This window comes from Aquila chrysaetos, chromosome 25 (genome assembly GCF_900496995.4).
Source record: "Aquila chrysaetos chrysaetos chromosome 25, bAquChr1.4, whole genome shotgun sequence".
NCBI lineage: Eukaryota > Metazoa > Chordata > Aves > Accipitriformes > Accipitridae > Aquila > Aquila chrysaetos.
In genome coordinates, this window is record NC_044028.1 from 8,835,013 (window position 1) to 8,856,262 (window position 21,250).

The window sequence follows — 21,250 nt, forward strand, 5'->3', positions numbered from 1 at the left end:
TTTGTAGAACAGTAACATTTTCACCTACCAAAATATATATTCTATAAGGATAGGATGAAGATATGAAATTCAGGAAATATAGAAACAGTAAAGAAAAAACTATTTTAAGTTATTTATTACCATTTTAAAGGAATTGCCAGGGAGAAGACTATTTCATATAATGAATCAATGATTACATTAACCTAAATTCCTTCAGATTTTTGTCCTTTGGCTTTTGCTCCTTCTGCCTTTCAGGCACAAAATTCATACATACAATGCAGTAAATCTTTTAAAATTCAGAATCTAAACACACAGTCCATATCTGCTCTGGTATTTGTGTAAAAATTCTTTGGATATGTAAATAAAAGTGACACTAGTATGTGTACATAATGCTATTAGCATGTACAATGCAAATGAATAATGGTATCTCTGACAAGACAGAGATAAAAACCAGATAACGCAACTTAAAACTTCATCACACTTCTGGCTTCTTACATTTTAACATAAATCTTCATATTCCTATCAAAGGGTTCATTTGGATTTCTAAATATTTAACAATGCTATCCCACTTTTTCACTCATCACTTTGAAAGCGCTTTGAAAGCACTTTGCACTTCAAAAAAGCCAAGGAAACAACGTTGTTTCTACTCTGCAAATGTAGAAACTGAGGCACAAAAGACTATTTTTTTCAACACTGGTATTTCAAATCTCAAACCTCTTCATTAAATTATGCTAGTGTCCACCAAAATGCAGGGCAACTTCTTACAGTCCTTTTCCAAGTTACCTATCATGATAAATGTAGAGCCTTAGAAATGAGCTGACTCAGCACTTTAAAATCGGGATACATACAATACATCTTCTTGCACTTTCAAGTAACTGGCACTCTGTAAGAAAGGTGCTTCTAAAATTATGTTTGCCCAGGCAAAACAAAGAACAAAAATGAAGTGATTATATTATACTTAAGCTATCTACCAGTACACAATTACATGCTGGATATATTGGAGGAAAAAGAATATTTATTTAAGAGCAGTATTGTAAACATGCTAATGTATCTTATCATTACAACATGTGAAATAAAGAGAGGATTCAATGTTTCCGAAATTTTGTCAAAACCCCTTTGTTTTATAAAAATCACAGGATCCATTTAAAATCTTAACCGAAAAGATTTTGGCAAGAATTAATGGGAAATTAACTAACTTCAACTTGATTAATCAGAAATTAACTTCAACTGTCAGCATATAAATGAGTTTACCAATGTAACAGTACTAAGCAGCTAGAGTTTGATTCAATATGTGTGTGCTTAGATTTGTCCAACTAACTGAACACTACTACATCCATACACTAACGTTTTTCTTGCCACAATGACATTCGGTATGAAGGACTAACAATATGCTACCTTCAAAATAATTTTCCCATTTAGAGCCAGAAAACTGCATCTACCTACCACCAACTAGAGACATTTGGAAAGCCAGTGAGGACCTATGTAGCTTTTTCCATATCCAGCAACACTTTACTGAACAGCATTTTAATCTTTTTCTTCTTTAGCCTTACACAGACTTTTACAGGGTAGTTAATTACTCTTGCCTCTTCCTGTGGTAGCTGTTGGATTTGTCTTGATACTGGTCAGCTAGACACCATCTAAATCTTTCTCTTCATCACTCTGCCATCCATGAGGGATGTCCACCAGGGTCTTCCAGATTAACTTCAGAGATCTGCCATTTTGTCAGTATAGCAAAATTAATCCACCATCTTTCAGTAAGGTTAAGAAAATAAAGTTCCCTTGAATTTCAGGTGCTGGGTTGGGATTCCTTTACCTGATCTGCCGTATCCATTCTTCAAAGGAGTTAACAGTGACCAGTATATACCGGAAATGACTTTATTTAGTAATTAAGGATAAAGCCCATTAAATGCAAACAACTGAACTACAAAAAAATGTGTAGGCTCAGCATTAAGGCTGAATGTGATCTTTGTTATAGTCTATATAGACTGAAGAATGCAACTTTATTGAAATGGCTCAAACTGTGTTTGGTCTAATAGTCCATTTAATGCAATTTTGCTTTTTAACATTTAAAACATACTACCTCTTTTGTGGTACAGTTCAGCAGATTTACTGACCAGCTGTTCCATATTTAGCATACAGCTATCATATGACTATTCTGGATTGAAAAGGGAGTCCACGTCAGGATCTGTATGACTGCAATGCAAAGTGGAACCAGACAGATCAAATAGAACATGGCATCATGAAGACCTAAAAACAAACTGGTGAAGAAGATGAAAACACAGCTTTCAAGATGAAGAAGAGTAACTTTCATGGTCAATTCACAACAAATTATTTTTAAACCATTCACATTATATACACGTTACTGTGTACAATCAATTCTAAATAAAAGAAATATAAATATCTCAGATATCAAATGTACTTCAATTATATTTTCTAATTCTACATACAAATATGTATTTTGTGTTGTTTGCACCTTTCATAATAGCTGGGAGGAAATCAGATAATTAGCACACAAAGGGTTAATTTTAATACATTATAGGCAACCTAAGAAATCCTGTTCACTACTTTAGTACACATCTGTATTATGTAATACAGAAATCAATTTAAGCAATACAATCCAATTATAGAATGGAGCATCTGAAAATGTTTAGTAAGGCTGAAAAATCTGGAAGAGAAAGAAAAGCAGAAAATGGAAGCAAATATTTCAATATGAAATGACTATTTAAGTTAAAATCTGTGCTACTAGCTATCCACATAGTGTGTTGTTATAATTGCTGAGCTGAGTGCTAGATGGAAGTCATGATTAATGCACAAAATTCATGTATGGTGTAAAGGACTGTTTGAAATATCAAGCCTTATTTAGTTTTGTTTTTAAATAAGTGATTACAAGGTAATATAAAATATAAAAAGAATACATGTGAAAGTAACACTTATTTATTCTCATGGATGCATGGTATTTCCTCATCTAAATCTTCTCCAAGGAATCAGAGATAAAAGCATCAACAAATATGAATCAAAAAAGAAAATATAGGAGTTAAATTAGTTCTCTTTTATGAACAGTATGGATTCTGACAGCTCAAAGCATACATTTAGGCATTCATCTAGTAGCTAGAATCATTATCTGCTGGCATTCTGTTAATTATTGGATTCTAATTACTTAAATATCAGGAAAGTCAACTCAAGCTGAGAAACAGCCCCTAAATGAACTTTCTCTCCATGAGGCAGTTTATGTTATTTTCTGGTTTTTTTCCTTAGCATTCAGGGATGAGATAGGAGACTCACAGAACAGCTATGGACATAATCCAAAAAAACCCTGAAATCTGTGAAAAAAACTTGAGCAGGCTTTTGAATAAAACTTAAGAGTTTCTCTGAATCATAAAAGAATCAACTCATGTCTCACTGCATTTAACAGAAAAAACGCTTGCCCAGATTTACTCCTTAGTACATACATACACTCATACAACAACCACAGTTTATCTCAATGTACATGCTAATGCTACATAAGAAAACAGAAAACCACAGGCTTACAAGTGAATTACTTAATCACTTGGGCAATTGCATTTAAGACTGGAAGTGTTCACTAGCAGGTCACTGGTCCATAGCCAATGTTTATTGGCAGTGACAATAATTTACCATTTGGAGTGGTTTACTGGCCTGTTATTCAATTGCATTTTCAGTCCACCTACAAGTAAACAAGGGCCCACATCATGCACATCACCATCACAACTGCCAATAGTCAACTGTACGAGCAGTGTCAGCAGGGAGGCCACAGACAAATTACTTACCTATCTAAAGATAAAAAGACGACTAAGACACAGTTAACAGAATGTTGGGGTTTGTACTTGGCCTGTTTGCGCACTAAAGAGGATTGCAGGTTTCAGTACTAAAATTATTCTGTCTTTATACGTAGACTTCAGGGGGGACAAAAAAAGAAAGAACATCTGCCAAATCACTCACACTGGTCCAATCCTGATTTGGTTTCACCAGAACAATATTAGTATAAAAAACACAGTATTACCTATTCTACTGTAAAACCTTAAGTTACTGCAGGAATTATGAAAAATATCTATAGTACACAGAACAAGGAATGGGAAAATATTTCATTAAGGGACTGGGATAAATCAAGAGTTCCATGTCTACATTTTTTGCACACGCACGAATAAAACATACAATCTTCCACTAAACAGCCCTAATATCACTCTGAATAGAATGTGATGTAGTCCAGTAATTCAATATGAAAGCATTGACAGTTTAAAGTGCCTCCAATAAATAATGAAGGGTTGCTGTCAAATAACTTCATTCTGAAGAACCCATTTGAAAAGCACACTTTCAAGAGAACTTGGCTGTAGTTGCAGTGGCTCTCCAGAAGAGGGAGTTTTTAAACTAAGTATCTTTTCCACAGCGAAAAAAACCCCAAACTAAACCCAAACGAAAACAAAACAAAAAAAAATCCAAACCAACCAAATAAACAAACAAAAAAAAAAAAACCCAAGCCATATGGGGCAGGTAAAGCTTTGCTATGATGATGGACCAAAGAAAAAAAAAAACAAAACCCAGGACCACTCCATTCTGCAAGCTATTGCTCAAATTTTAAGGATATTAAAAAAATACTTAAGCTAGCTTCCACTACAGAATGCTTAACTGATATGTAGTGACCACATTCCCTAAGAATGTGGTATAATGTGTATATTAATGTATATAGAATCATGTGTAACAAATGTGGAACTGTGTACAATACATAGGCCAACCTCATGTGTGAAAAAGGTTACATCAAAAAGCAAGACAACTTCTGGAAGAGAGATACACTATTCATAGCAGAAGTCACGCTTCCGAGTTATGATACCAAGTACCAAGAGATACGGGATTGCTCCTAAGGAAGAAGACATCAGTGTGACCAAGAAGTCACATCGAGGCAGAAGTAAATACTGGTACTGGTAAGTAAGAAGTTGGGTGATGTTAATGGTCAATTCAAAGGCTTCAGTACAGCGGAAGAGAAAGACAGTCTAGGTTTCTGGAATGCCTGGTCTAATACATTACTGGGATGACTGTTCAGTGATAAGCATTTTCTCATGAATCTTAACCGTCCACCTGGAGTGTGATGATACCTCACAGATGAAAGAAAAAGGGGACTGAATTTTCCTTTCTTCTAGAATTTTATTCTCTGTATAAAACCTCTTCACTGTCTTACGAGCTTGGGTGCTCTGCAGAATACAACTGTAACAGAAACCACCACGACGATGATGAACTATTGTCTCAAAAGGTCTTCTGGGATAAGAATTTCACTCATAACATGCCAGTTGCCCTAATAAGCTGCTTGGGAATGTGGTCTTTACTGAGGCAGAGAACAACATGTGAATTGCTCAACAACATGATGGCAACAAAAGACAGGCAAAGCTTAAAAACCAGCAACTTATAGTTGGTTGGTACTCTTAACACAGTTTTGGCACTCTAATGAAGCAATAATGAAATATCCTGATCACAGAGGATGTCAAGGAGTCATAATATCACATAGCTGAAGAACCAAAATGTAATCACTGGAATGACAAGGAGGTATAGGTGAGGTAGTGTCATCTCACAGGCTTTTTGCTGGAGGCATAAGAATCAGAAGATATATGATTTATCCCAGCAGATGGCTTTTGATGGATAGATTTTTTTTAATACAGTGTAAGATGAGCACCAAAGAGAATATTTATGAAGCCCAATTCTGAAGGCAGTATGCTATTAATAAAATGCTATCAAATGTATAAGATAAATGAAATAGGGGAGAAAAAGACACAGCCTTCCCCTGTAAGCTATGACCTTTTTTTTTTTTCTTATATGCAAGTTGAAGTCATCCAGAAAGTTTGTGAGCTCCAGCATTCCATGTGGTCTTGAGTAAGCAATATACCAAGAAATGAGGAATGAGGAAATGAAATGACAATATTACACAAAAATCAGTGTGAACAAGAAAAGCTTATTTCCATAATTTTCAACTGTAAACTCACTGCTGGAAAATGTGTTTTACTACAGCAGAAGCCTGGAAAGTTGCTGAGAATACAAAAATCAATGTTCAAACTTTTGATGCTAGAGGGAAAGATAAGGAAGACATCTGGACATTACTGAAGAAGGAGACCACTGATGGTCTGCTAATACTTTTCTCCATTCACTCCACAGAATATTAACCTACAAAACAGACAAAAAAACCCCAAAACGAAACACAGATAATAAGTTACATCTTATTAAGTTTCTTTTGCCTTCTAAGAGGATCTGTGAAAGAACTGGAAGAAAACTAATGCAACAGATGGTATCTGTATATAAAAAGCAACTGCCTGTCTATAACTGTAACATACCCATCTCTTCACTATCGTTAAATACTGGAACTTTGTTTACAGAATCAGAATAACGGAATGGTTGAGGTTGGAAGGGATGTCTGGAGGTCATCTGCTCCAAACCCCTGCTCAAGCAGGGCCACATAGAGCCAGCTGCCCAGGACTGTGTCTAGATGGCTTTTGAGTATTCTAAGGATGGAGAGTCCACAACCTCCCTGAGCAACCTGTTCCAATGCTCAGTCACCCTCACAGTAAAAAAATGTTTCCTGATGTTCAGAGGGAACTTGTGTTTCAGTTTATGCCCCTTGTCTCTGGTCCTGTCACTGGGCACCACTGAAAAGAGCCTGAATCCATCCTCTTTGCACCCTTCCTTAAGGTATTTTCATATATTAAGATCACCCCATGAGCCTTCTCTTCGCCAGGCTGAACAGTCCCAATTCTCTCAGCCTTTCCTCATAGGAGAGATGGTCCAGTCCCTTAATAACCTTTGTGGTCCTTTGTCGGGTTCTCTCCAGTATGTCCACATTTCTCTTATACTGAGGAGACCAGAACTGGACACAGTACTCCAGGTGTGGCCTCACCAGCGCTGAGCAGAGGGGAAGGATCGTCTCCTTCAACTGGCTGGCAATACTTTTGTCTAATGCAGCCCAAGATACCATTGCCTTCTTTGCCACAAGAGCACATTGCTGGCTCATGTTCAGTTTGGTGTCCAGGAACCCCAGGTCCTTTTCTGCCAAGCTGCTTTCCAGCTGGGTGGCCCCCAGCATATCCTGGTGGATGAAGCTGTTCCTCCCCACGTGCAGGGCTTTACGCTTCTCCTTGTTGAACCATGAGATTCCTGTCAGCCCATTTCTCCAGCCTGGTAAGATCCCTCTGGATGGCAGCATGACCCTCTGATGTATCAGCCACACCTCCCAGTTCTGTGTCATCACCAAACTTCCTGAGGGTACATCCTGCCCCATCATCCAGATCATTAATGAAGATCTTAAACAGGACTGGACCCAGTATAGACCCCTAGGGTGCACTACTAGTTACTGGCCTCCAACTAGACTTCATGCAACTGATCACCACCCTCTGGGCCTGCCCATTCAGCCAGTTTTCAAAGCATCTCACTGTCTGCTCCTCCAGCCTGTGTACCAAAGGCTTGTCTGTGAGAATCTTATAGGAGACAGTGTCAAAGGCCTTACTGAAGCCCAGGTAGACAATATCCACTGCTTTTCCCTTGACTACCAGGCTAGTCATTTCTTTGTAGATGTTTATCAAGTTGGTCAAGCATGACTTCCCCTTGGTGGAGCCATGCTTACTACTACTGATGATTTTATTGTGCTTAATGTGCCTGGAAATGGTTTCCAGGATTAGCTGCTCCATCATTGTTGCTATGGTTTAACATTCAGTTCAAGAAATAATAAATAATTTAGAATTCAGCAAATAGTTTATGGTTTTGAACTGCATCTTCTCTCTTCTCCCAGTAAACAACATTGCTGGAAACTCTTAGGACATACTTATTCAGGGCCCAAACATTTTGTTAATACAGAATAAGGGTCCTCTGTGCTATCTTCACAATTCACTACCACTACAGCTAATCAAGTAAATGCTTTCCGGAACACTTAACAGATATTGCCAGCTTTGGAGAGGAAGGACGGACACAGCTGAGATTGTATTGGCATGGGTCATAACACTTCATTACATAGAGTTCACATGTGTGAAATTCTTTTTTTTTCAAGACAGTCTGAGCATATTTTAAGCAATCACCTGCATTAGTTTCTGTTTGTCCCCAAACAACTTGTCCTGAGGCAAATGTATTTTAGCTGTCTGCCTATTGCTGAAATCTGAGATCAGCTGATAGGGTTTTAATATGTATAAGTAATTTTAGCTCAGTCAATGGTCTGAGTATATTGGCACGGGAAAACTGACTCCCTAGAAACAATCTTGAGTAGTCTAGTCTTTGTGGACTGTATGTCCACACTGTAGTCCATTTGCAAAGCAAAGGACATGCATGTTCACACATACATATACAGAAAAGACATGTAGACTGCTTCATATTTAAAAAAATATTTTTGAAGGGATGGGCAAAAGAAATACATAGTATATTTCAGGTGCTCTTTGATTAACTGATCTCAGCTTTGTACCTTTATGCTGTTCCTTGCCCTAGTGAAATAAATCAAATTTCAGCATGGCTCAAGTGAAAATATAGGTTTTAGCGATTAAGCATTCAAAGTATTTCAACTCTATATACAATAAATTTATTGTTGCTATAGTCCAGAGGCTACTTATTGGGGAAGAAAAGATTTATAACTACTCTGATTTAACATCCATCCACAAAGGGATCATTTCTCTGATTGAAAGGGATCAGAACTCTAGTTTTTATGTTTCAAATCTGAATTTCTCTGAATCATCAAGATGAATATATTCAGCCCTCTCATATCCACATCCAGTTCAACCTACCACTCTCCTGCAAAAATCATTCATCTTATTTGACATTATAATGAGATTCATGTCCTCTTCACATCATCTTACTGGCTGGCTATCTACAGAATGCATTAAAATAAAATTAACTGTTCTCACACATAGCCTCAAACTTAAGCCGCCTTTCTTTGTGCCGGGATGCTTTTCTGAAGACCACCTGTTGTCCTTTTATGGCATGCTTTTCCTCATACATTTTTTTAGAAAATTCCTCAAATACAAAACATTCTCCCGGCCTTAGGTGACACATAACCAGTACTTTCTCCTTCAAGAGCTATCTCCACAAAAGTTCATATACAATTGTCTTCTATGTATTTTTTAAGGTTTCTACTCAAAATTTAGGAGAGCTATGGAGTTCTCAGGATATTCATGTTGTTCTTGCAAGCAAATCCTAATCAGGACTGATTTTTGCCTTTTAGTCCTGACTTCAGTTATTCCTTATGTTGCCACTTCCTCTTGTTGGTCATAATTAAACAGCCTATGACCCTTTCAGTGTACTGACTCCCTGTTAATTTGCTTTTATAAAAACCCATGCATTTCCAATGTGCTAACTAACAACCACAGCTTTATGCTGTGTATTAAAGTCTCCAGGGACTGCAATGAAATCATTAGCATTAGAATGGTAAGTAGTATTGAAGCCAAAATTATACTCCTACTTGAGGCAAATACCCTCTCTCCAGTGATTATACTGCTTTTTCTCAAACAAAAATGTATCTTAAACGCAACCCTATTAGGATTATACATTTCAGGAAGTAGGTTTACGAGATAAACAAAACACAGAAGCCAGGACAACATGTATCTTAAGAAGAGGTATTAGGTGATCTAAAAAACATTTTTTTCTTTTTTTGCAATAGAACAGGAGATGGTCAACTACTGAAATGTATCCTTTGTTTTTCAGAATTAAGTAGATATCCTCATGTGTATTGTTTAATAAATGATTTATTCTTTAAAAAATACTTCTATTTCTACACAGATAAAAAACAACTGGAAAATATTTTTAAAGCACTCATATTTTTGAAGTGCAGTTGATGCAAACTAATTGCAGATTAATTTGCTTTTTAGATTACAGGATTATTCCATGTTAATTCCTATGATTTAAAGTATCATTTTTGAACTCACCTTGGATCAGGTTGAGCAACTTCATTATTCAGGTTCTCATATCCAAATTGATTTAGTATTGTAACCACAAGCATTGGAGCCAAAGATTGGGCAGGCTTGGTAAATAAAGCATTAGTACCAAAAACCATAGAGGAAAGTGGTGATCTAAAATATTTAGGGGAAAAAAAAAAAAAGAATGCAGCACACAAACTTATTAGTATATTAATTACAACAGTGATTTAAAAAATCCTGTTAATATGCAAATACTAACTATCATGATCTTTAGCTTTATATAGTTCACACATTATAGCAAACAGATCAGCTATCATAATGAAATTTAAACTTCTTTGGAAATGAAACATAATAAACCTCTGGGGTATATATACAGCTTGGCCCCAATTCTGAAATTACTTGCACTCAAGTTCAACTTTGTGCACATTGAGTAATTACTGAAGTTAAGTTAGACTGAACAGTGCATGGAGATTTAATTACAACTTCAGGCTTTACGTGCATGAGGCCAGAAAAGGAGGCATTTTTTTTCTTCATGAAAGCAATAGCTCTCACCTTTGAGGGCAAGTCCTTTAAGACACTGACCAGAATTGAATCTGCACTTATATAAACATTGATGGAACCAACAGGAAGTTAACTGCACTTTGATAAAAATCCAAAAGATCCATGAGTTGTAATATGCTACATCACAGCAGGTTTTATCAATTTTTATTTCAGTGAGATAACAACAACCAGTTAGACTTTGAAATTTGGACTTTAAGTAGCATAGGCAAAGCTTTCTGAATGCCTTTTCCATGTTAGAAAGGCCTTATTCAGAAAATTCCATAAATGACAATAGATGTATATGGTTACCAAATAATTCAATTGAAGATAACAAAAATAAAACCACAAAAAAACTGAAGGACTTGGCTTATACTATAGTATAATTAAAACTAGAAATGACCTAACAATCTGTTTAAATTACTCTACTGAAGTAACCACAGGAAACTTCATTCAAGTTTTTATCTTCACTTATGCTAAGTTGCTCTTACAAAAAATGCTTCTGTGTCAAGGATCCAAGATAATTTACTGTCTTTACTTTGACATAATCTAATTTACGGAAGAGTAGCATGGCAAATAGGAAGCATATTTAAAGAAAAACAGTTACAACTGACATACCTCCGCTTGTGCTTTATTAAATCTGCATCAACAATATCTGCCAAAGGCAAATTGAACAAACTAAATGAAGCTTGTACAATTACCCTAAAGAAAGACAAAATATTTAAGATGTTCATAGTTCTTATATACACTTTCATAATGAAATCATAACTGACATTCTAACACATACACTCCAACACTGATATTTCCACAAACACACAAAGCTGAGACATTCTTTAAAACACAGTGATTTATCTGTTTAAACAGCAGTTCTGAAAGCATTACTAGATCTGTTCTTAATTGAGAATTCAAAATTGATATGCAAACCTAAAAGGTGGGGGTTTTTTGCTTTTTCTCCTGGACACTGGTGCAAAAGATCATAAATACTTGCTTGGGATTATCAGTAAATGTCATTTAAAATGACATGGAGAAAAGAAACACCTTAGAAGAAAGAGAAACTGAGAATTTCCTCTTGAAATCTGAAAAGGACATGAGCATTACTGGAAAGACTACATGGAAGACAAACTTCAGAGTGGGAGAATTTGAATAGTAAAAAGATTTTATATGCATTCCTAGATAGGTATTTACATTTTTTATATATATATATATATGTGTGTGTGTGTGTGCATTTAAACACACACACAGACAAAGCCGACTCTTAACAAACTGCTAAGTGAAACCATAAACTCAAATATTATGATTTCTATGTCTTATTAAATTTTGGGTGTGATTAGCTTTTACTTACAAGAGCTTTAAACAATTAGCACTTTAAACATACAGTTTTTAGGTACCTTAGAATTTTTTCCTGGGGAAATCAAATTATACCTTCATCATTTAAAGTATGCAGGTCATGAAATTCAATTTATTGTTCACACAGTTCAGTCTTACAGTAGGCAATGACTGAAATACTGAAAATAAGAATGAAAACAGGGGAGGGGTGGGGGGATATGAAGAAAAGGAGGGTAGGAAAGATCATGTAGAAAGCAAGCAATGAAACAGAAAATGAAGAAATAAAAATGAACTGCTGTAACAATATTCTGATACAAACAGGTATTTACTTTTAAATAAGGTTTTCCATGTATCACAATATACTTCTTCTGTGAAAATATTACTTCTTGGCATCGTACTTACCCAGTACCAGTGAAAATGTGACTCAGTATTGGTTACCTAACAGATACCTGACTTACCAATATTTGTTTTGCAGTGCAACATAACAAGTGTTCACACAATACAAAATGAGGTCTGAGCTTTCCTAGCAAACGGTCTCTGAAAAGTTCCACTACTGAGATCTTTTGTGTCTATGTGGATGAGAAGAGATTCTGCTTCCATGGAATCTCATGTTAGAGCAGATAAGTGGCTGGAGGCATGTGGCTGCAAAACTTAATTACTGTTCATATTTAAGGCTTTTTTTTTCTTTTTTTTTTTTTTAAGCAGAAATTACAAGCTGAAGCTGAATAAAATGAAAGCTGAGAAAAGTTGTAACTGGAATTTCAACTTTTCTGACGAGTGAAACAGAACAGAAAGAAAACCATAAAAGAAGTGGCAAAGTCTTCATGCTATTAAAAGCAAGCGTCCACTCTGTTAGAATTATTTAAGCCATTATCTATGAATAGTGAAGTGTATTTACTTACATGTTTGTTGTGAGATAAAATGCCAACAGATAATAGTGTTCTGGCCCTAGAACAAACATGACAGCAGCAGCTACTCCTTCAAAGTAAAAGGAAACCAAGATGATTCTGTAATAACCAAACTTCTTCAACGAAGCATGACTGAGAAGAACAAGGCACTGAAAAGATAATATATACACATATACAATGAAAGATATAGTACAATATCTCAGCATTAGGAGAGCTATAAAGCACAAACCAGACATAAATTATTACTATCCATTAAAGAAAATAAAAACCCCAACCCTTTCTAAAAAGTGCAATCCAAATAAAAAAATACAAATTGAACAAAGAGAACTGTCTATTGGCTCATTCTATGCTACCTCTACCTGGTAAGAATGGTCTCTTTTCAGTCAAAACTAGCCAGCTCAGAACTACTATATCCTGAGGAAAATACTGTTTTGCACATTGCCTAACTATTATTTAATGCTCATGATCTTTATGTTTGATATCCCTTAAATAATTAACTTTGCAGTATGTTAACTGTAAACCAAGCATCTTGCCATTTGAATTTTAACTGCTGATCAAAAATATTTTCAATTTTTTTCATTAATATACTATTTTCACTGACATTTATAGAAATTAAGCATGACACTTAAGTTGATAAAGCAAGCTTACCAAGACAGCTGATCTAAGCAAGTTAGAGGCTTTGCCAGCAAGTAGAGAAAGGCAGATGCCAGTGGTTAACGTGTATGGCTGCATTTTAATTCCACCAATCTTAGCAGCAGTAATCCACGTGAGAAGCTAGTGGCAGGCAAACTCACAAAAATGGTATTAAGTGCTTCTGATAGTATGAACAAAGTGTAAGCTCTGCTATATTGTTCCTCACTTTCCACTTTAAATAGGACATTTTCTAATGCTTTGTGTTTTTTATTATATGAGCCTATGTCACTGTCTACATGTATATGGTCCTCATCACTGCCACAAAAAATACTCACAAACTTTATAAAGATACACATTTTCTCCTTCCTTCTGTGTTACAAAGATGACCAGCGTAACATTCAGATGACGAACAGGAAAGAATTCTTGTACATTCGTTCCCCCATTTAAATGCTTTAACATAATGAATAAAACCAGGATGCTACAGTCAGACAAAGATTACTGTGGCAAATGCTATTTTAAAGAAGCTCAAGTTTTCTACTTAAACCAATGCTCAGGGAGGTGAAACAAATCTGGAAAGTTGGCATAAGAAAAAAATCTGGTTTTAAGAAACTTAACATCCTCCTGGCTGTTTTCAGGCATTTTGCAGAAAAGTGCTTACATTAGAAATGGTAGGGGATTATGTAATGCCTGTTATTGTAAAAATCATGACCTTGTCTCCCTATAATTGAGAAATAATGCTGTCTCAGGAAGTACTTATGATTTAGAAAATTCCTTATTACCTGGATGTTTCTAAGACTGCATATTTCTAAGAAAAATACTAACTTAATGATGGAGATTTAAATTTGTTTGCCTATGTTTCAGCAAGAAAGTTTCCCTTGTAGGCAGGTTTTATTCTTCACACCCACTACTAAAAGGAACCTAAGACAGAAGCTGAATTCTAGTTTAGTACAGGCCACTGAGGCACAGTTCATAAGAAGCGACTTTATTTTACATGGGTTGGGTGCTTTTCCAGTTAGTGAAGCTCAGGACATTGCCACCAGAAAATTCTCTTATTATCTCTTGAGCTCAAAGGGACAAAACCTGAGAAAAATAAGGTCACAGCAAACTCTCTGTGGTTCAGTGACCTTCTAGACAAAGAGTCTCTGGGGAGCAGAGAGAGATGCATTTTCTGAAAGATTGTCCGTTTCACACTGTCACACTGATTTTATCAACAAAAGTGATTGCTATATGTTGAGTGTAAAATTATTTAAGCTTTCCTAACTTCTGTAGTTTCTGATTTCTCTCCAAAGTTCATCAGCTAACTGAGTGAAAGAAAAAAACTATTAAATCTGTGGTAATGATAAAAGTTGAAATGATAGATATTTAGAAGTTCTGGAATAGAGAAGGTATGTTTAGGTTTTGTATGTTATATATGCAAAAGCCAAAATGGTAACTGAAATTGAGCTGTGAATTCCAGTTGCACTTTCATGTATCTTCTTTTACATATTACTTACTGAAAACCATTACAATTTAATGAACAGAACAGTCTGATTTTCAGAAATGCTGAACACCATCAGCACCTCAGCACTCAGAGTATCCTGACTTTGATCACCCAACAAGTAAACATAGTGAAAGTTTTAGAAGATCTAGTGAAAGAAGTTAGAAGGGAATGAACAGGAGAATTTTTTTATTTACTGCAGACAAGTATGTTTACATTCTGTGGGACATATTTTTCCTGCTTTTCTTGTTCTCACACATAACTCCTTTGGCTTCTCTTTCTCTTTTCTTTTCCAGTTCATTACTCCTCCCCCCATTCCTGATTGGGGTCTTGAAAGTATGTCTCTCTCTACCCAGTAAATGCAGCTGACCAAGACAGTGAACAAAAAAATAAATGGGAATGTATTATTTTCCAAAAGCAGCTGTTTAGAGTTTCATTTGGTTCCCATGACTGAGATACCACATATTTCAGCAATGCTTTTAATACCTAATAATTTTTCTGGTGTTTTGTGCAGTTTATCTCAGAAACTTCCTGAAGAGGAGATTATTCTTTCATCATGTATTACAAATCAAAAGCAAGGAGAAAAGAATTCAGAATACTGTAGATTTTGCTTTTAGAAACTTTTTATCTTCACCATGTTTTTCATTCCTTTATACTTAGGTATTATAAACCCTGTAGGATACAAAACATTCACTCCTTGCATACTCACATCTCACGTTCTTGTAAACAGATATTCTACCAGCCTTCCTGCTTGTCTGTTCTCGCTACCCCACCCTTACATTTGATTAGCCTGTACAGAGAGGTACTTTCTTCTTTTAGAGCACTGGTGAGCTAGATTTGTTTCTTAGTATGGCCAATGGCTTATGCCAGATACAGCGTTTTTTCAACAAACAACATAAATGGATACCTTAAACTAATGAAAACTAGTAAAACACCATGTGTTCATATTTTGAAATAATAAAGTATAACTGCCTACCTGAGGACAAATAAAGCCTGCTCCATACATGATACTTCTTACTGAGGAAGAAAGGACATCCTTAGGAATAAGATTATCCGCAAAGATCATCATAAAATTGTTGCAGAAGGCTAGATGGAAGACTTGGAAGAAGTTCATCGTTACAAAAAATAAAAAGTTTTTCTCTGTCATAATCTGTTTCGTCAATGAAATTACCGAGGACCAGGAGAGAGCTCCATCACCATTTTCCCGATTAGCATTCTCCGTATAAATTTCTCTCTGCTCATATTGACTAGTACTATATTTGCCTGTGTAGCACATACAAGCTGTTGCTAATGCTGCGACCAAAACAGCGAAAGCCTGAAAATAGGCAAAATTTTCCATATTATCTGATATGAGACCACAAAAGAGAATGCTTGTTGATCCAATTAATGTTGCTACTTGGTTATATTTAATAAGCTGAAGCCTACTTTCATGTCTTGTTGAAATTTCTGCAAAGAGTGCACACTGTGCTAGAAGCACAAATGTAAGCAAACCGTCAAAAGCACATAAGGTAACAATGAGATGAAGTCCACTTAGCCAGTCACCTTCTTCATAATGTTTCCAAGGAAACCAAGGAAGCAAAAAGGCTAATGCATATAAAGGAGCTCCATATAAAATTGAAAACTGTCGTCTTGAGCAGCACGTGAATTTGGAGGTATCTTGAATATACCCAAAAAGAGGATCATTAATGGCATTCCATATCATAAATACAACCTGTGACAAAGAAGTAAAAAACACAGCAGAATTTATCATTAGTGTGATTTTTCTGCAGATGTTATACAAACACAGAAGTAATACACACCATATTTATTTCAAATAAATCTCTATTCAAAGAATAAAGAAAGATGAAAGCTTCTCGGGTCAAAACAGACTCCAGACAAAATCCTTAAAGATATTTAGAGGATTATAGTAATTTTGAAAAACAAGATGAACAAGTAGGCAGGTGCCCAACTACATGTGGAAAAAAAACCCTGTCTCTAAGACTTCACTCTTTCAAAAGCTTATATATCTGGGCTTTCATCTCGCAAAGCCCAGATACTACTCTCACAGCAAGTAATTCAAAACATGAGCTGGCCCATTACTTTCAGGAGACCATTTATGACAAGAGTTGCTCACATGGATAACAACTTACAGAATAAATGCAGTAGTTAAGTACTTAAACAGTCTGTAGGAAAGCACTGATGTCAAACATACCTATGGAGCTGAGGTGCAAGATTAGTTCAGAACATTGCTTCAAGCTACCAAAGGTAACAATTCTTTCCAGCAATTAAATTCTGGAGATATTTAGTCTAAAGACTGTAAACAATGTGCTTTATGTGTACTTTCAATTGCTTATGGATTAACTACATTTAAAGTTAATTTACTGTATAACTATTTGCAATGCATCCAAAATTAATTTGTAAGTAAAAAAATGACTTTGCTATGATAACACAGACACATGGCACAACATGGTAATCAAAATATTCCATTGTACAGTACCTGTGCTTGATGAAATGCTACTTCTGAAATTTTGTATCGGTTTAAGAAAAGCTTAACGTAGTAGAAATTAAAGATACTGTTCATCATTCCAGCACCTAACGTAGTCATGGAATATGCCAGTGCATTAGGATGAATTCCCAAAACAAACTTCATCTTCCACAAGTACAACTCTCTTCTTCCTCAAGTTACAAAAAAGAATTACAGAATCATGGTACAATCATTTTCCAAATTAAAATGACATCAGAGATTTGCTTGTTTCAGAGGTGTAGAAATGGATTCTTAGCGGAAAATTTCCCCATTCTTACTTCCTTTTTTTAAAATGAGAAACACATTTTACTGAGTTATAAGACATGAGCACAAAACTGAATAGATGCAAAATATTAAGAAGTCAATGACATCTAAATATAATCAGTGCTTAAAAATCAATGCAACAGGTAGACAAAAATTCAAAAGAATCCCTTCTTAATTGGTGCACAGACTCAATATAAAAGTCTGCTATTGCAAACACAATTCCTGGTGTAGAGTTCAAAGTAATTGCATACATTTTACATCTTTCTTGGTAGCTACATTAAAATTATGGACTGTGTAGGAATGAAGTGACTCAATTCGTAACCTTATGTATTCCATTGCTATGAATGTCAAATACAGCATGCACTTAGATGAATATTTCTTTCAAACAAATACCAAGTTTTGTCCTTGTATTTTTAAATGTTAATTGTTAACAAGCCATGGAAGCAATACTTTCACCTAATAAACTAATGAGATATGAATAGAAACCATAAAACAATCAAAACACCTTTTAATAGTTTAAACATTTTCATTGTATAAAAGACTGCATGTAAATAAAATCTAGCAAGTAACACATGTACAGCAGTTCAAGTATGTCCAAATAACAAGAGATTCAGCCCAAGTATATAGAGTTCTTTAATGTATCAAACAGATCTTCAGCCAACAATTTTTTAATATGTGGACTTTTTCCATCTATCTAGCAATTAACTTAAGCATGTTTGGTATCAACTATCCCATGAAAACAGCTAGCTCCAGGGAACCTTTTAAAGCAGAGCAATGACTACGTAAAGGTAGTCTTTGACCACGTTTGATTCTATAAGCCCAATACAAAAATACTTCTCCCTAGTATCTGTTTTTAACTGAGCCTTTATTCATCTTTACATCTACTTGAAGGAAGCTGTCTGCCATTAATTCGGAGATACTTCAGGTTCAAATTTCAGCCTTACTATGGCACACTAACTCCAGAACTTTACAACCTGCTTTTTGTCAATACTCCGCACTTTGCTCTTCTGCGTATTAACAATTTTATCCTATATGCAATTTTCAAAAATCCATCAAAATACTTAGTTTGAATATCTGCTTGTTCAGCTTGATAAGCAGATCTATAAGCAGCTCCCTGAACTCCTCATAAAAATGACCAGGAAAGAGACAGGAAATGAAACCCAAGGCTGTTTCCAACCTTCCTGTGGTTTTACAAAGTGGCTGAAAACAGGCTCCTGTGAGGGAAGATGGTAACTTCCTAACTGCCAGGCGAGGGCCAGGCAAAAGCCACACATCAGGTCAGGACTGGAGAAGTGTCTGTTCTGGCTAAGGCAGATGATGGAACAGCAGTTTTTCCACCCCCCAACACAGGAAATGAACTCTCGAAGAGCAAATAAAACACGGATGCATTTTTGCATATATGTTTAAGATGCTCTAACATGAAACCAAATGCAAAGAGTAGATAACTTCACTTTACAGGTTAGAAAAATAATGAAGCTGACAAATGACTTGAACCAAGTTTTTTTTTTCTAAAGCCAATTTATTTGTAAGAATATGACTGAATTTTTAGATACTTGAGGACAATTGTGATGTATATTTTCAAGTTCACTTTTCACAGAGCTACAGCTATAGAGACAATTCCACTTTCAGGTGATGAAATTTTGCATTTTTGTAACAAGTTTGGTTTCACAAACTTATACTGAGAAACTTGAGATGAAGAATAAGGTTATTGAAAAGATGCCCATTTGAAATGTTTATTTTTAAAAATCAGTTTGATATTACTAACTGTGAAAGTCATTACTGTAAGTATGTTATTGACAAGTGTCACTTTTTTTTTTTAAAGTGCACGTTCAAGCCTTCACAAATATACTTAAGTGATTTACGTAGTAGATATTAGGCCTTTTGGAAAGGTAGATATTTCGTGACTATTTCTTCCTGGAGTCCCCTGCACAAGTTTTTGAATAGAGAATTGGGAGACTCTCCTTTCCCTTAAATTCCATGAGCACCAAGAATAAGTGTGCTTCACACTAGCAGCACCAGCAAACTAACAGCCATTTCTCAAATCATGTTTGAATCAATTCCTTCCCACACACAAATAAAAAAAAAAAAAAAAAAAAAAAAGAGGTGCCCTCAGCTTCAGAAAATTTGAAAGTAAGAAATTTGAAATTTCTTCAACAAAAACCTTCTAACAATGCGCAAACAGGCCTCTAGTGCCATGACTAAGTATAATACACAGGATCTGACACAACTCTTTACACTAATTGGTACATCTGGCCCTGTACCTTGTTTATGAAATAGGTTCAATTAGAAGCTTAGGTACCACACTTCCTTTCCCAGAAGATGTGCTCTTTAATTGTACTACAATGAAATCATGGATGAGTATCCCCTCCCTCTTCTTAATAGTCAGCCTTTACACTGAGTAGGTTAAAGCACAGGTGTTGACACTTTGTGACTCACAGAAGGCAAGTCAGAGTTTCAGAAATTTCTAGTGGTTACAACTGTGTTAATACAGGTGAGCCAAAAGAAGGGACTGTTTAAACCAGTGAGACGCAGTATGACATTACTTGCACTTCTCCCAGAGCTGGATGACAATCACTAAAAGAAACTAGAGCATGCGTCTAAAGAAGAAAAGTGGATTCCTGAGCAGTAATAAATTTTGACTGAAGCACGCCAGCTGACATCATGCTCTGCTGTACTGGGTCCCAAACTGCAGCTTAATGCTCACCATCCTGACAAACTGGTTGGACACCAGTCTCTTCCTCATCTTTCTTCCATGACTTGAACCACATTAAGACAGAACTAAGAATAAACGCTTTCCTAGTCCTCAGGGGTAATACTAAGTGGGAATGCTGCTGAAGCAGAGGGGAGATGCAAACGGAAAGCACTTGGAAAGAGAGGGCAAGTGGAACTGGTGGAGTGCCGCCACTCTTCCCAGCCTGCCGTGCTATGGCTGCCCAAGCGCTGTAACGCTGTGACTCGAGGAAGGCAGCGGGCTCTGGAAACTTGCAGCACTGGAAGTTTGGAGGTGCTCGTCTGTTAAAACTGGGCAAATCAAGCTAGTTTCTCCTCAGCAGCTCCCCAGATACGGGACGCGGCTCCCTCTTCCTTGTACGGGAAAGAGGCGAGAGCCAGCGGTGACCGCCCGAGCGACACGCGGGGACGGAGGCGGCTGCTTTCAGACGCGACAGCTGCTGCCACGGCTGCACGCTCCAGCGGGGCCACGCTCTGCCCTCCTCTTCCACACTCCGGCCCCAGGGCTGGCTCCGGAGGCGGCGGGAAGGCGGCCCACACCTGGGCGCGACGCCGGTGAGGAGCCGCGGCTCGGGGGCCGAGCCCCTCCTCACAGGCTGTTCCCTCAGCGCTCGCGGGGGGCTCCCAAGACGGGGCGACTGGGAGCCGCAGCTCTCCCTACGCCTAGTCGCGCTGCGCTGCCCCACCCCGGGCTGTGCCGGCTCTGCTCCGCCGCAGACCCACCGGAATACCCCACAGCAACCACTCCCCGCCATTAACCCTTCAGAGCCCCAGCAACCACCGCCCCCTTCCACGGGCACCAACCCACCTCCTCTGACTGGAGGCTGCGCAGCTGGCTGCTGGGGCGGGGCGTAATTAGCCTGGGCCAACCTTCTCTTCGTTCTCATTGGCGGCTTGATACGGGTTCGCTTTATGACTGGCGTAGGCTCCTTTCGATCTGTCCGGCGGGCGGCTTCCCATTGGCTCCCCGCCGGGGAGGTGAGGGTGTTGTGTTTGAATCGCGGGGAGACGG

At 37.0% G+C, this 21,250-nt stretch overlaps 1 protein-coding gene across 4 annotated transcripts; it reads right to left on the reverse strand.

The window, feature by feature from the left end:
* Window positions 1-1,063: 1,063 nt before the first annotated feature.
* LOC115335518 (transmembrane protein 180-like) lies at window positions 1,064-21,177 on the reverse strand. Of its 4 annotated transcripts, XM_041120154.1 has the most exons (8): window positions 21,047-21,177; window positions 17,218-17,396; window positions 15,718-16,452; window positions 12,626-12,780; window positions 11,016-11,099; window positions 9,870-10,013; window positions 3,613-3,661; window positions 2,159-2,237 (listed from the first exon to the last, which is right to left on the reverse strand). In XM_041120154.1, the coding sequence occupies exons 1-7, from the start codon at window positions 21,123-21,125 to the stop codon at window positions 3,637-3,639; spliced, it is 1,401 nt and encodes a 466-aa protein (XP_040976088.1). In that variant the 5' UTR covers window positions 21,126-21,177; the 3' UTR covers window positions 2,159-2,237; window positions 3,613-3,636. The 4 variants fall into 4 exon arrangements, with proteins under 4 accessions (XP_029857118.1, XP_029857114.1, XP_040976088.1 ...); XM_030001258.2 differs by lacking the exon at window positions 3,613-3,661 and having other exon boundaries at window positions 1,064-2,237; XM_030001254.2 differs by lacking the exons at window positions 3,613-3,661; window positions 21,047-21,177 and adding an exon at window positions 20,213-20,435 and having other exon boundaries at window positions 1,064-2,237.
* Window positions 21,178-21,250: the final 73 nt, after the last annotated feature.